Below are 13,666 nucleotides of genomic sequence, written 5' to 3'. Positions count from 1 at the left end.
CTCCATCAATAGCTTGTATCTCACCTAAAATCACAGGCCGGTGTTTAATGCCCCGTCACCGGTTGGTCTCACACCTGCCATGATCACCGGCAACTTTCACCCCTCATTACTACAGCCAGTATCTTGCCCTCCTTTTATGGGTCTGTCTCAAATCCCCCATGACCAAACTGTCTCTCAACTCCTATCTCTCATCTGCCTGTAACCTCCCATCCCCCACACAAAGCATCACCAGCCTCTGAAAAACCATACTACCAAAACCGACCTGTTTCTCACCCTCCATCACCTCACCAGTCTCTCCCTCCATCTTCTCATTGGCTCTCAATGGACTTGTTTCTCATCAGTCTCTCAACCACCATCAAGAAAACTTGTCTCACCCTAAATTACTGGCCAGTCTCTAATCTTCCATCACCGGTCTGACTCTCACCCTCTGTCACCAACCATTACTATAACCCCCCACCACCCCATCATAAGCCTGTCTCTCAACCCCCATCACCAGCTTGTTTCTTATGCTTCATCATCAGCCTGTTAGTCACATGTACCCCCTCCTAAAACAAAAATTGGCTTGTTTCACCATCTAATCCACAATCAGTGGTCTACCACACTCCATCAGAGACCTGTGTCAAATATCCCATCACGTGTCTGTCTCATCTTCCATCATTGGCCTGTCTCTATCCCCCCCCTCATCTTCTGGCCACTCACTGGTATGTCTCTCACCCACCCATCACTGGCCTGCCTATGCATCATACCCTATCAGCAGCCGTTATGGAACTATTCACTACCAGTGGCTCTCCAATTCAAATTTGTGCTCAAATATTTTTGGTTATGCCCAAATTGAGCTCAGCTGAAACTTTTAGTCGTGATCTTCGATGATCACGTGATCCTGAAAGCATCAAGTGTTAGTCTCATGAGGAATGAACGACTGGTATACTTGCACTCTTGCATAGTGACTCAGTTTCATGCACTATTTAATCGAATTCACTAAATTCTAAAGCCTTACTGAGAACATGGTATCCGAGTCTCTAATCTCTGGTCCATGAGCATGGAGTCCTGCGTTAGATACTTTCAAGGTGACCTGGTTATCCCTCGTTGCATTCTGATGCACCCTATTCTGTTACAGAGCGTTGGTGCTGCCGAAGTAGTTTCTTGGCAATGGTTATGCTGGGTGGTTTGCCGTTGCCTTCCCAGCAATAGTCAGGGCAGGAATTTGTAATTTGTTCAGGATGCCGGCGATAGGTCATCGACTCTTCACGAAGGACACTGCAGGATCTTTATCATCCACCACCTAATGCTGGCAGATGGGACGCTCAGCTTAACGTCCATCCAAGGAACAGCACACACATTGATGAAACACCGGGATGACAATTTATAGCTGGGTTGGGTTTCAAACCCAGGCAAGACAGCTTAGAGGAGAGTGTACTTGTCTCTAGGCCATACTGCCAGCCCTGCTTTGCATTACCTCTGCTTAAATCACTAAATAGTGACAGGTTCCTTATAAGCGGGTTCGGAATAAAGAGGCAAAATGATCCTTGGAAATGACATGCCATGCATATTGCAGGAAGGACAGGATGCACCAGGTCAGCTGATCCCAGGCTGGGTCGTCAAAGAAGCACCGTAACAAGGCACTGTTCATATAGTCATGGCTATGATTTATTGGGAGAAGGAAACCATAGCATGCACATAAAATAATTGTGGATATGACAACCTCATGAATGAACCACGACGTGGAATCAGTTCCACATCAAGCTCACAGTAAATGATATCTGGTGATGTGGTATAAATGCATCAGTGTCTGCAGTAAACGAATCTAGGGGGTGGTGTTGGGGGGGGGGTGGGGAAGCAACTGAAAAGGCATTCATGTTGCAATAAATGGGTTATTGTGACAAAAAGCCAAAGAACACGTGAAAATCCCTGTGATGCAGTGACATCAACACCTCGGACAACTGAAGGTGAACAATTAAACAATAAAAAATAAATAGCTCCGAGTTGGCTGACGATCATCTCTTGAGGTTGTAGTTCAGACCGAGATTCAAACCCACACCAACTCGATCTTCTGGTAACGAAAGTTACAGGGTGAGATTTGAGCGACCCCCACCCTGAGTGCGATTAATAACAAAACTACAGTTGAATATTGGGTTTGTGGTGCTGTGGATACCTATGAGGGTACATGTGTAGATACAGACGTGTTTGGATATGGGAGAAGGCACTGCTTTATATCGGGAGGAGGCATGGTAATACTCTCTCCCAATCCAAATTCTAATGGCTAAGATTGTAGTCCTATCATTAAGGTGTGGCCATTACCTTGGGTCAAAAGGAAGTTAAAACTCTGATCTTCCGGACCCGTTAGAACACAAACCATTTGAATATCTACCCTATTCCTGCATCACAATCATCACATCACAGTTTCATAGCAATCCTTCAGGGTTGAGGATGATCTATTTTACAGGTCAAGTTTGGTGGTTATTGATGAATCCATCGGTGGCTGAGAAGGCCAATCCTCGAGCCATATACTCTCTGACAGATGCCACAGGTGGTGGTGAGGGGAATGATTGGACTGATTGTTCACTTTTGCACTGTTCTCAGTCTCCTTCCTTTTTCCTTTTGTTTCTGCCGCTTTTCAATTTCCAGGGCAAGGTCGTTTTTCCTCTAAGTGCTATATACCTTCTTTCACAAGAGGCCCCCATGTGGTCTTTGTCCTTGGCTGAATTGTGAATATAGCATTTGTTTCAGAAGACGTACATCGGACTAACACAATGCCCAATCGACTGCAGCTGATGTTGAGTGATCAATGCTTCAACAAAGGCACTGACATTTGTTTGGCAATGTTCTCATTTGATTCCAAGGATCTACTGGAGGTAGCAATTGTGAAGATCTAGGTTGTTCAGGTGGTTATGATATGTCACCTCGGCTTTACAGCTATACAACAAAGTTGGAATTAGAGGCATTGTAGAAGAGGACTTTTGATCAAGAATATAATATTCATTATAGTTTTGTCTATCGTGGTTGGTTGATTCCCTTGAAACACTGAATTCCGTGGAGAACCACTGTAGATTACTGATTCGGACATCTCATGTCGATCTCGATGAGACGACCTTATAAAATGGGTCGTGATGTCCGTCTGTCCAGTCCTCTGTTAACTTTTTTGCTGTTTTTGCTACTCCTCCCTTTTCACCCAGCTGATTGTTTTGAAACTTGACGCATGAATATGAGACAGTAGCCTGCACAATCGCTCAGGCTTCGACTTTTCGATTTTGGATCATGGGGGCTCCCATTTAATATGTAGTTTTAACATGTAATTGTTTGAATCTGAAGATGTACCAGAATCAGGTGTAAATCACTGTCAAAAAAGTAACATGATCAGATGCTCACATCAATTCTTCACTTCAATGGCTAAATCTATTTTTTTTTTCCTCTCCAGTTGTCACCCACCAAGAAAACAACCAAATGGAAGAGTTGGGAACCAGCCTGAACCACATGTGGAGATACCAGGTACTGTACCACCCCTTCTGAAAATATTGGTTACCACTGCCCACCGAAGTTGGACGACAGACGTTATGTTTTCACCACTGTCTGTCTGTCTGTCAGTTTGTTTGTGAACAGGATTTCTCAAAAAGTTATGAACGGATTCGGACGAAACTTGGTGGGCAGGTTGCAAATGTAACAAGGAAGAATTGATTCGATTTTAGTGAAGATCCGAATCCAGATCCAAGAACTTTTAAAGTGATTCTTCACCATTGAGTGGTAGGGCTCAAACGATGTAGCATGGTATCTCAAAAAGTTGTGAATGGATTATGACAAAGCATGGTGGATGAGTTGGTTAGGTGACAAGAACAAGCCAATTAGATTTTAGTTCAGGTTCAAATCCAGATCCGGCCTATCAGTGGGTTAAAAAATGTAAACTAATCAGCTTGGTGGAGGTATGTGCTCCACCAAGTGCCCTTCTTGTTTTGCTGATGTTTTGACTGTTTACTAACTCCATTCTTACTTAAAGTAAGCCCAAGTGCTTCAATGAGAAGATAAATGGGCCAAAGCTTCAAAAACACTTCGGAATGGATAAACAGCCCATTTGCACATCCATTTAATTGATAATATATGCAAGATCATCCCCCCATCGTCTCTTTACTATATTCAATGCACTCTCACTGAAAGAGGGTGAGAAAGAGGAAAGGAGAAGGGAGGATTGGTGGGGTGTAAGGAGGTAGTAGAGTATGGGAATGTGGTGAAGTATAGGGATGTGATGGGGGTTTAAGAAGGTGATGGGGCAGAGGGAGAAGAGCAGTGTCTTCACACTCAGTTATGACCATGAAGTCTTAGTTCACTGCATTTTTTTTGACATTATTAAGAAAGGCTAACATAATTAACCAACATTCATATACGTATTCATATGAACAACTGAAATATTTCCAATCACTATTCATACTGCATCGAACTGCCAAAAGTTGCTTAAATTGTAAACATGTAGATTTGTTGTGTGTATCTGGTTCTGAAATGCACCTAATATTATTGCCAAACTTTACGTAGTTGTAAAGTTGAAATGTATTAACTGAAATTTAATTCATGCAACATGACTTAACCCTGCCCGTGAACACATTTGAAGGCTCATTTGACTGGAGCGATTCAACAGGAAACATTCAAAGTTCGTCCAATATTGATGCAAACAAACATTTTCAACTTACATGTAAAACCTTCTCAATAATAAATCACATCCAGGGATTTATTATTTTATTCTGTAAGTTCAACAAATGAAGCAGATGGGTTTCCAACCGCTGCCAACTACTTTCCAGACAACTATTGACTGTCAGACTATGCTGCTTCTCAGGGCCGGATTTAGACATGTGGTGGCCCCTGGCCAGCCTTCAGTAGTGGAGGCCCAACCTACCTTAGAATACTAAAAAGGTGACAAGACATATTTACAGTCATCCATAAAGTATATTTTTCAAGAACAAAGAATCAGAACTTCTATATAAAATAGAGAATGAGATAAGATGAATATCTTATATCTGTTCCACTAACTACCAACTACCATTCAGGCACTCACAAATACATTTTTCCTATCAATTTTTTTTTCATGAAATATGTGGAGGCCCCCTGGTTGTGGAGGCCAGAAAGGTGAATATACCGATTCTGGCTCACTTTTCCCCATGTAAATGAATGGGGGATTTTCAGCGATTCATTTTTTTTTTTCCCTAAAAAGTAAACCCCCTTTTTATCCCAAGGTATATTTATTTGTCTCCCCTTTTAACCTCGGGACACTTTTTTTCAAATAACCAATGCAATAAGATAAAGATTTGTTCAAGTAGTAAAGTAGTAATGTGATTTGTTAAAGGTGATTCTAAAGAAATATCTGAAACATGTAAGCCTCGGGACACTCTTTTTCAAATAACCAATGCATATTGTTTAGCTCACTCATATAAAGATTTGTTCATTCTCAAATTCCTTCAATAGTTTAATTTTCTTTGCACAATAATTCCCATCTAAAATATTTTAAAACAAAACATTTGAATCTTTATATTTTTTAAGATACCCCTTTTGTGCCATTACGAAATGATAAACTTCTCTTAATGCTCTTGTTTGACCACCTCCTGAGCCACATATCATTTTAAGATTATAGTAATTTTTTTTTTCATTGTTCAATTGATAACCATCGAAGTTTTCAGTCCATTCAAGGATATTTTTTTTTCTTTACATCCTCTAACTTGCTCGTTTTTAAATTGATTCGCTTATTTGTTTTATTTACCTTTGTTTTAGTTATTTTTTCAATAAGACTTGTTTGATATTTTTCACATTCATTATGTTTTCCATTTATATACCAATACTGAGATTTTCTCCACTCTTTAGTTTGATTAATACTTGGTTTGACCATTTATATATTGTGAAAAAACACGGCGGTAGCCCTGAAAAAACCCCAACCCATCTTCCCATCGTTAAAACACAATCTATTCTATACACTCTATCATACAATATCCATATGGAACACAATCTATTCCATTATCTAAAATAAATCTCTTATCAAAGGCTCCTAATGCCTTTTTATTTACTTCTTCACTATATATCTTATGTTTATAACTTCTTATTGTATTCATTTTCCTATATTCTTCTTTCTTATTCATCAAACAATTATAATCATTTCTAAAAGTTATTGATTTCTTTATTACATATTTCTTTATTCCCTTTAACCTCTTATCAATCTGATCACCATACTTATAAGCATATGCCTTTGCTCTCAATCCAATAAACTCACTCATTACTTTTCCACCCAACTCATCCTTAAACTTACCAATAACCTTTTCATTCTTTTTGGACAATAACTCACTCTAGTTACTAAAATTACTTGTATCATATACTCCAATATTTTTCTTCATATCTTTATAAACATCATCAGTTTTTATATCTAGGATAAAACTATCAGTGTCCATATACAACAATGAAACATTTTCACCATACTCTTTCTTTAAGCCATTATACAAATAATCATACATCAATATCTTTGATAAATCAAGAACTGCTGTTCCAATATAAATTGGTTTATCCATAACAATACTTTCCTTTTCCATATGAATAGCAGAAAAGTTCTCTGAAAAAACCTCTTCTCTCTTAAAACTTGGTTTATTTATCAATCTCGAAGCTTCTTTCCAAGATGTTGCAAATCTAATGTTTTGCCTGTTTCTAACATTCTCCATTGTCTTTCCAAAGACAGCATTATTCATCAATTTATAGAAATCCCCTTCAAATTTTACTTTTGTATTGGTTCTCATATCTGTATTGAATTTAATATACTTTTTCATCCAAAGACTTTGTTTAAATTTTAAAACTCTATGAATTTTAGCTACTCTCAATCCTTCTCTCAAAAACTGTTTTAAGCTTCTCTGATGCAAAACATATCCCTCTTTATCATAGAATGTTGTTAATAACTTTTCTATTGATTTGCCTTTAATATTAAAACTTTTATGATAATCACTGAACCATTCTTTCTTTGGGGTTTCTTTCTCACATGCAAAAGGAAGGTCTTTATGCTTATTATGAAGATCACCCGGGTACCTCAAATCAACTTCAAAATAATAACCTTCTTCTTCCTCATTCAATTCCTCTTGAGAAGAAATAACAATATTCATCAAAGCCTTTTCATAATCCTTTTCTTCCACCCACTCTAATTTACCATAAGGCAGAGATTGAGACATTGCCCATCCATACAAATTATTAGCATCAAAATACCTCAAATAATTACGATCTTTTACACTGTCATAATTTGGAAGATATTTATTATTTGCTTTAGCATATCTTTTTGAACATACTTGTGATATTCCACCTCTCTTAGACTTCTCAATCATCAAAAGCATATCTACATAACTGATTAAATCTATATCTTGTTTTGTCATTTTTAACAATGCACTCCAAGCTAAACCAGGAACTGTGAAATAGTGGGCAGGATCTAATCCATAACAATTTTTATGATGACAGAGTGAGCGAAAAGCTTCAAACACATCAGCTTACAATAAAACATCTGTTTTTAGATACAAATCATGATATTCTCCAAGGTTCTTTATCTTTAATATTTTCCAAATTTCTTGTGCGTGTTTATATTCCTTATCACTTATCTCTTCTTCATAAAGGCTATTATAGAAACTTTCTTTTGAAGGAAGTTGTGTTTCTTTAAATCTCATAAATGAATCCATATAATCATAAGGATAAATTTCCTTACTTGTAAGAATTTTCTCTTTACTTTGAATTTCATTCCTTGTTTGAATTTCCTCTCTTGTTAGAATTCCCTCTTTAATCAGAATTTCATCTTTAATCAGAATTTCCTCTTTAGTTAGAATTTCATTCATTGTTTGAATTTTCTTTATGAATAGAATTTCTTCTTCAGTTAGAATTTCTTCATTAATTTCCTCATTAATTAGAATTTCCTCTTTACTTTGAATTCTCTCTTTAATCTGAATTTCCTCTTTTGGAAAGAATGAATTAAGATATGGAAAAGACCCCGTGGAGCTTAGATTTGATGCTGGGTAGGCTAGTGGTGTTCCCATAAACTTGTAAGAATCTAGAAACCTAATACGAGTTAAACGTTTTGTGAATATCATTTTTGTAAATGAAATATACTTTTGACTTGTGTTTGTTATGGCAGAAATATTCCCTGGTGTTTTTAAAAGTTCATTAATAAATAGATGTGTATTATAGTTGGCACTGTTGTGAAGAAAGACTGGAATAAAAGAAGGAAATTTATAATTAAGGTTACAACAGGAATGAGCAGGACCTCTATATTTACCAGTAAGATGACAATGATCCCTAACGTTAGACTCCTCAATTTCCTCCTCACAAATATGACAGACATTGTTCTTTCTAAAATCTAATTTTTCTTCTTCGGTTAATTTCATCGGTTCATTTGTTTCTTTCATCAGTTTAGTTAGTCTTATACAATCCTTTTCTAATCGTTTTACAACCTCTTGTGAAGTTTTTTTTTTCCACTATAATGTTCAAGTTTATTATACTTTTCTCCAACAGATGATTTGATATAATAACAGAAACCACAAGGAATATGTTTTTGATACTTATTTGTATGTGATTCTTTTGGATTAGGAGAAGCAGTATTTATCTTTTTTAGGATACATTCAAAATCAGCGTATATCACAAATGGGTGCATAGATTTATTATAATCTTCCAAATAAATCTTTTCACCAGGTTTAGGCATTGCAATTACAGCTGATTTATGATTACTGCAATATTTTGAATGTTGTTCTAATCGTTCTTTTGTATGAAATGAAATAAGACATCGCTTACAAGGATATATTTTGTTTGCTGTTCTGAATACCTGAGAAGAGATTAATCCTGATAAAGTATTGATGAATGTATAATGTGAATTCTTTCCAACACTAAAATATAAAAGATCAATGTGTGTTTCTTCATTTTTATAGTTGTTTGAAATTTTTAATATTTGAATTTTGTTTGTATCCGTTAATCCATATACATTAATAGAAAGATTATTCTTTTTCTCAAATTTAGGAATATCTGTTAGTGGAATTGGGAATTTAAAATCTTTAATGTCGAAGGTATTCTCATATTTCATATATTGTTTTACTCTTTCTGAATTAAATTTTGGTGTATGAAAGTGAGCAAGAACAGACCAGAGAAAACATTTATTATCATTGTTCTTAATATTAACAACTGCCTTCTTTAGTTTTAATTCTTTTGGTCATTCAATATAAGAAGAAGCTTTAAGAGGGTTTGATTTTAGAATGTGTATATCTAAAAAGATGATTTTTTAAAATATGAAATCCACTTCCTACCACTATATTATCAACATCCTCCTCTTGTCTTGATAGTTCTTCATATCAAAAAATCTTGAAATGATGTTATAAAATGAAGATCTGTTCTCATATAAAGAGTTTGTTCTTCATCTTGTCTTTTCATATTCATTTTCACTCCCATATAAAACTTTAAAGTTTTCATTTCTTTTAATGTCTTTCTAATAACTTTTTCAACATCAAGTTTCACTATTTCAATTGATTCAGATATTGATAATGGACCGGGTTCTCCAAATTGAAAAATCCTTATTTTTATATGCCCTTTAAATGCCCCATCAGTGTTTTCAATATAATAGTCTCCCTTTACTTGAAACTCATTTTTCTTGTGTTTTTGTGATTGAAGATGTCTATTATAACTACTCTTCAAAGCATCCTTTGAGCAGATATCACAATGTTTTCTTTCCAACTCAAGAGGAGATATTTGATGAAATAGACTAAATGTGTGTTTGTTGGTTCGAAGGTGTTTTTTTATAATGTTTATATTCGTGATTACAAACATCGCAGTACGTTGTATTCACCATATTTATATAATAAAAGTTTGCTTAAACTAAAATTTTCTTGATGAAAATTTCGTTTAATTTATGGGTGAATCTGTGCTTAAAACCATTTTATCCTTCAACTTTTTTCACTTAATAAAAACAATGTTTCAAGACACAAAAGACAAGTTTCAATCAATCTCTTCATTTGTAAAAGAGACTGAGAAATATGTCAAGGATGTAAAATTGAACAAAGATAAATATAACAACTATTGGATAAAAACAATTATGGTGGATAAGATGAGTTCTTCAATTTCCTTCAGTGGAAGGGCTTTTAGTATACCTGGTAGAACATCAATTAAAGTATCTCTAACAAAAGTTTCTCCTCTCCTTCTGGTAATATATTCAAAACTAGAAAAAGCAATGAAACAAGAAAAAATATCAAAAAACAAAAACCTTATGGATGAAGCTTTAGAAAGAAAAGATAAGACCATCTGTAATATGCAAGGAGAAATTTGTATTTTTTTCAACAACCCTAAAGATGTAAATCCTGATGAAATAAAGGATGTTAATATATCAGATGAAATGACATTTCGTTCAATAGTAGTTAAGGATCATTTTAAAATTACCTTTCATATAAAAAATGTTGTAGTTGAATCTAGTAATGAAAAAAAGTATATAGATATCGATGGTAATATTATTAAATATGAGTCAATATGCAACTGAAAGTATGGATGAATTTCAGTTTAAGTGAAGTTTTACTTTATAAATATGCTAGACTTCCCTGATTCTACATATGACAAATTTGAGAATTGTCCTGCGTGTGAAAGACGGGGATTAAACACAGACTCAAAAGCCTATAAACAATGTATTGTTGCGGATTCGCGCCCGCCGGCGTGCGAACGGCCACGTAACTCGAATCGCGGCACGTCGCCCACCGGTCGGACAATCCAGTCGTGACCCTCTCGGACTAACGCCGGGAACCAGTCACGGGTGGACCTTTCGGCCTCACCACGATCGTGCCAATCGGCCCCCCGCGTGGGATAGGGTTGCTCGCCAAATTCGACCTACCTAGTACCCACACGGAGGGTAGACCGGGCGATCGCACCTCGCCGCAGGTCGACTTCAGACACGGGCCACTTTGAGCGACCCGTTCCGTACTATCGGGATAACCGAGCGGTGTTATCGTCGGCCTCGACGGTTCGATTAATTATCGGGCGTATTCAGGCCACTACCAACCCTTTACGTGAAGTAAGATGGAGATTCAATGAAAGAAAAGACGAAGCGAAACGGGAAAACAGTTCAACATAATTCACATTTATTCCGCGATGAACGGAAAGCACACATATACAATTACACCAAAAGCACATGTAAAAGAAGAAGAAACACAATATTACACAAAAAGCAAATATAAAAGAAGAAGACAATGCAGAGCTATCCGACTACCGAGCACACGGCAACACTTATACAATTTTACTTCACAGACGGCGCCGACAACACATATACCCAAAGCAAAAGAAAAGGACCACCCTCAAGGATGAGGCGGGCCTGGGGCCGAGACCGCGTCGGGCCTACCCGTCTGATGATGAGACGCAAAGTGGCGGTGGCGCCCCAACTCCGCGGGCCTCGCGGACAGTGTCTGGTAGGGGGTGGGAAAGGGGCCCCCTTGTCGCACTATCTCAGCGCGGGGGGAAACAGGAGGGGGTTGTTGATGCTCGGGGGAAAGGAGGATATCTCCCTGTCTCGGGTCCCGCGACGAGCGTCTCCACCACGACCTCGGTCGCGCCGCCGGCCTCTCCCTCCGCAGTTCCCCGAATCCGACGCGAGCACCCCCTCAACCGCCTTTGCCGCCGCCGCCTCTCCACAGCTTCGTCCGATCGCCCTCTCCGTCTCCTCTTTTGACTCGTCCCAACTCTTCACTGGCTCCGCGAACTCCCAACTGCGAACTCCCAACTGCGAACTCTTACTGCCTTGACTGACGAACGCAGCCGTTTATATCCCCGTGGCTTCGCCCCTTCACCTTTGACCCTTTACCTCCGACCCTTCACCTCTAACTGGCTCCCCATTGGACCGAGGAAAAGTGGGCATGAATGCTTTTTCATCCATGAATTTGCATATAGCGACCACACTGCAACGCCCTGGAGGCGGGGCCAAATCGCCCCACGCTCACCGATAGGACGGAACAGAAGTGGGCGTGAGTCGTTTTTGATCCGTTTTCTTCGGAAAGTCTGTGATGTTTCTGAACACGCTGCTCGGTGCGCGCCCTGCACGAGTCCAGTATCGGTGCCCACAAGTGGCGCAAGAATGGTGGTGATGCGATGGTGGCGAGTTGTGACGGTAAAGGTCGTGGCTGTAGTTGTGAAGCAGCGTTGTGGTTGGTGGTTGTTGTGTGATGGCTGTTGAGACGTGGTTGGTGGTGGTAGTAATGGCGGCTGGTCCAAACTAAAGATAATAAAAGAAAAACGGCTATCCTGAAGAGTCGCAGCCCGACTGAATGACATTTATTCCCTCGAAACAACGGGTTTGGGCCTAACTACACATATACTTACAGAGATATCTCACCTAAGGGACCTGAATGGTGGTTTGTGAATTTCGTCAACCACAACAGTATATTCTGTGATTATCTTCCAATTAAGGATAATAAAAAATTTAAAAAGGAAAATAATTCTTTTAGATTTACACCAAAAATGAATTACTTTACAAGATTGATGAGAGAAATGAATGTAAAGTATGAGGGTGATAACACACCTTTCCTTACAAGGGAAGAAACTGAACGTATTAACGAAATGTTCAAAGGATTGTTATATATTATTCATGGATGTGATTTTCAGGGAAATATCAACACTAGATATTGCATAAATAAAATAATGGATTATCTTGAAATTAAACCTGAACTTAGGATAAAATATAGAGTTTCTACAAAAGCCAATAATAAATTAAACTAGAACTGCCACTTTATAACTGCTGGCAGTGATGACTGGGTACCCACACGTCCACCTTTGATACAACACGGGACTTTCTGCAGATGACAGTCACAAAGTTTCGCTTTGATCGGGTAAGTGGTTCCAGAGAAAACAATATTTAATATTGTTCTTGAATCAAACATGGCTGCCAAGCCATGTGACCTATCAATTAGAAATTAACAAACTTATATTCCCTACTCGTGGGCAATACGTTAGTGAAGTTTCCCCTTGATCTGATGAGCCGTTCTGGAGAAGAAGTTGTTTGAAGGTTTACGGTAAATTGAAGATGGCCGCCAAACCGTATGACCGATCAATAAGAAATTAACAAACTCGATAAAGGACCTAATGGGGAATGTGTGTGTAAAGTTTCGCCTCAATCTGTTCAGCTGTTCTGGAGAAGATGTTTGAAGGTTTACGGTAAATTCAATAATTGCCGCCAAACCGTATGACCGATCAATAAGAAATTAACAAACTTGATAAAGGACCTCATGAGGAATGTGTATGTAAAATTTCGCCTCAATCTGTTTGGCCGTTCTGGAGAAGAAGATTAAAAAAAAACAATTCCCAAAAACAGATGGCTGCCGAACCAAGTGACCTATGACGTCATAATATATTTTTTCTACAGTGAATTGTCGTGCAGATGAGGCTCAAGAAATTTCAGATTTTTCCGATGCAGCGTTGTACCTAACGAATTTTGACCGACACACCTCTTGACCGATGACCTCACGAAAAATCACCCCTGTTCCCATTGAGGAGCTTATTCAAATGTATGAAGCGAAAACATTTTTACCCTTGAAAGTTTCACAGATACAGAGGTCCAAAGTTTTTCGGTGTTTTCAAGATGGCGCCCGTACCACGTGACCTATGACGTCACAATTACCACTTAAGTTTGCTATCATAAAAGATACATACTATGGTGAAAATTTCGTGT

The 13,666-nt window shown here is 38.1% G+C and overlaps 1 protein-coding gene across 1 annotated transcript in view; it reads left to right on the top strand.

The window, feature by feature from the left end:
• Window positions 1-13,666, top strand: part of LOC147009702 (zinc finger BED domain-containing protein 5-like) — a 154,204-nt gene that overhangs the window by 97,047 nt on the left and 43,491 nt on the right. Inside the window, exon 3 of the mRNA XM_085863367.1 lies at window positions 3,416-3,486. Coding sequence (XP_085719493.1) covers window positions 3,416-3,486 — 71 coding nt within the window. The remainder of the gene's footprint in view (window positions 1-3,415; window positions 3,487-13,666) is intronic.

The sequence above is a fragment of the Eptatretus burgeri genome, chromosome 17 (assembly GCF_056783735.1).
Source record: "Eptatretus burgeri isolate ZD-2024b chromosome 17, Ebu_testis_v1, whole genome shotgun sequence".
Taxonomy (NCBI): Eukaryota; Metazoa; Chordata; class Myxini; order Myxiniformes; family Myxinidae; genus Eptatretus; species Eptatretus burgeri.
The sequence above is the reverse complement of the archived record's forward strand: the minus strand, read 5'-3'. Positions and strand labels throughout refer to the sequence as shown.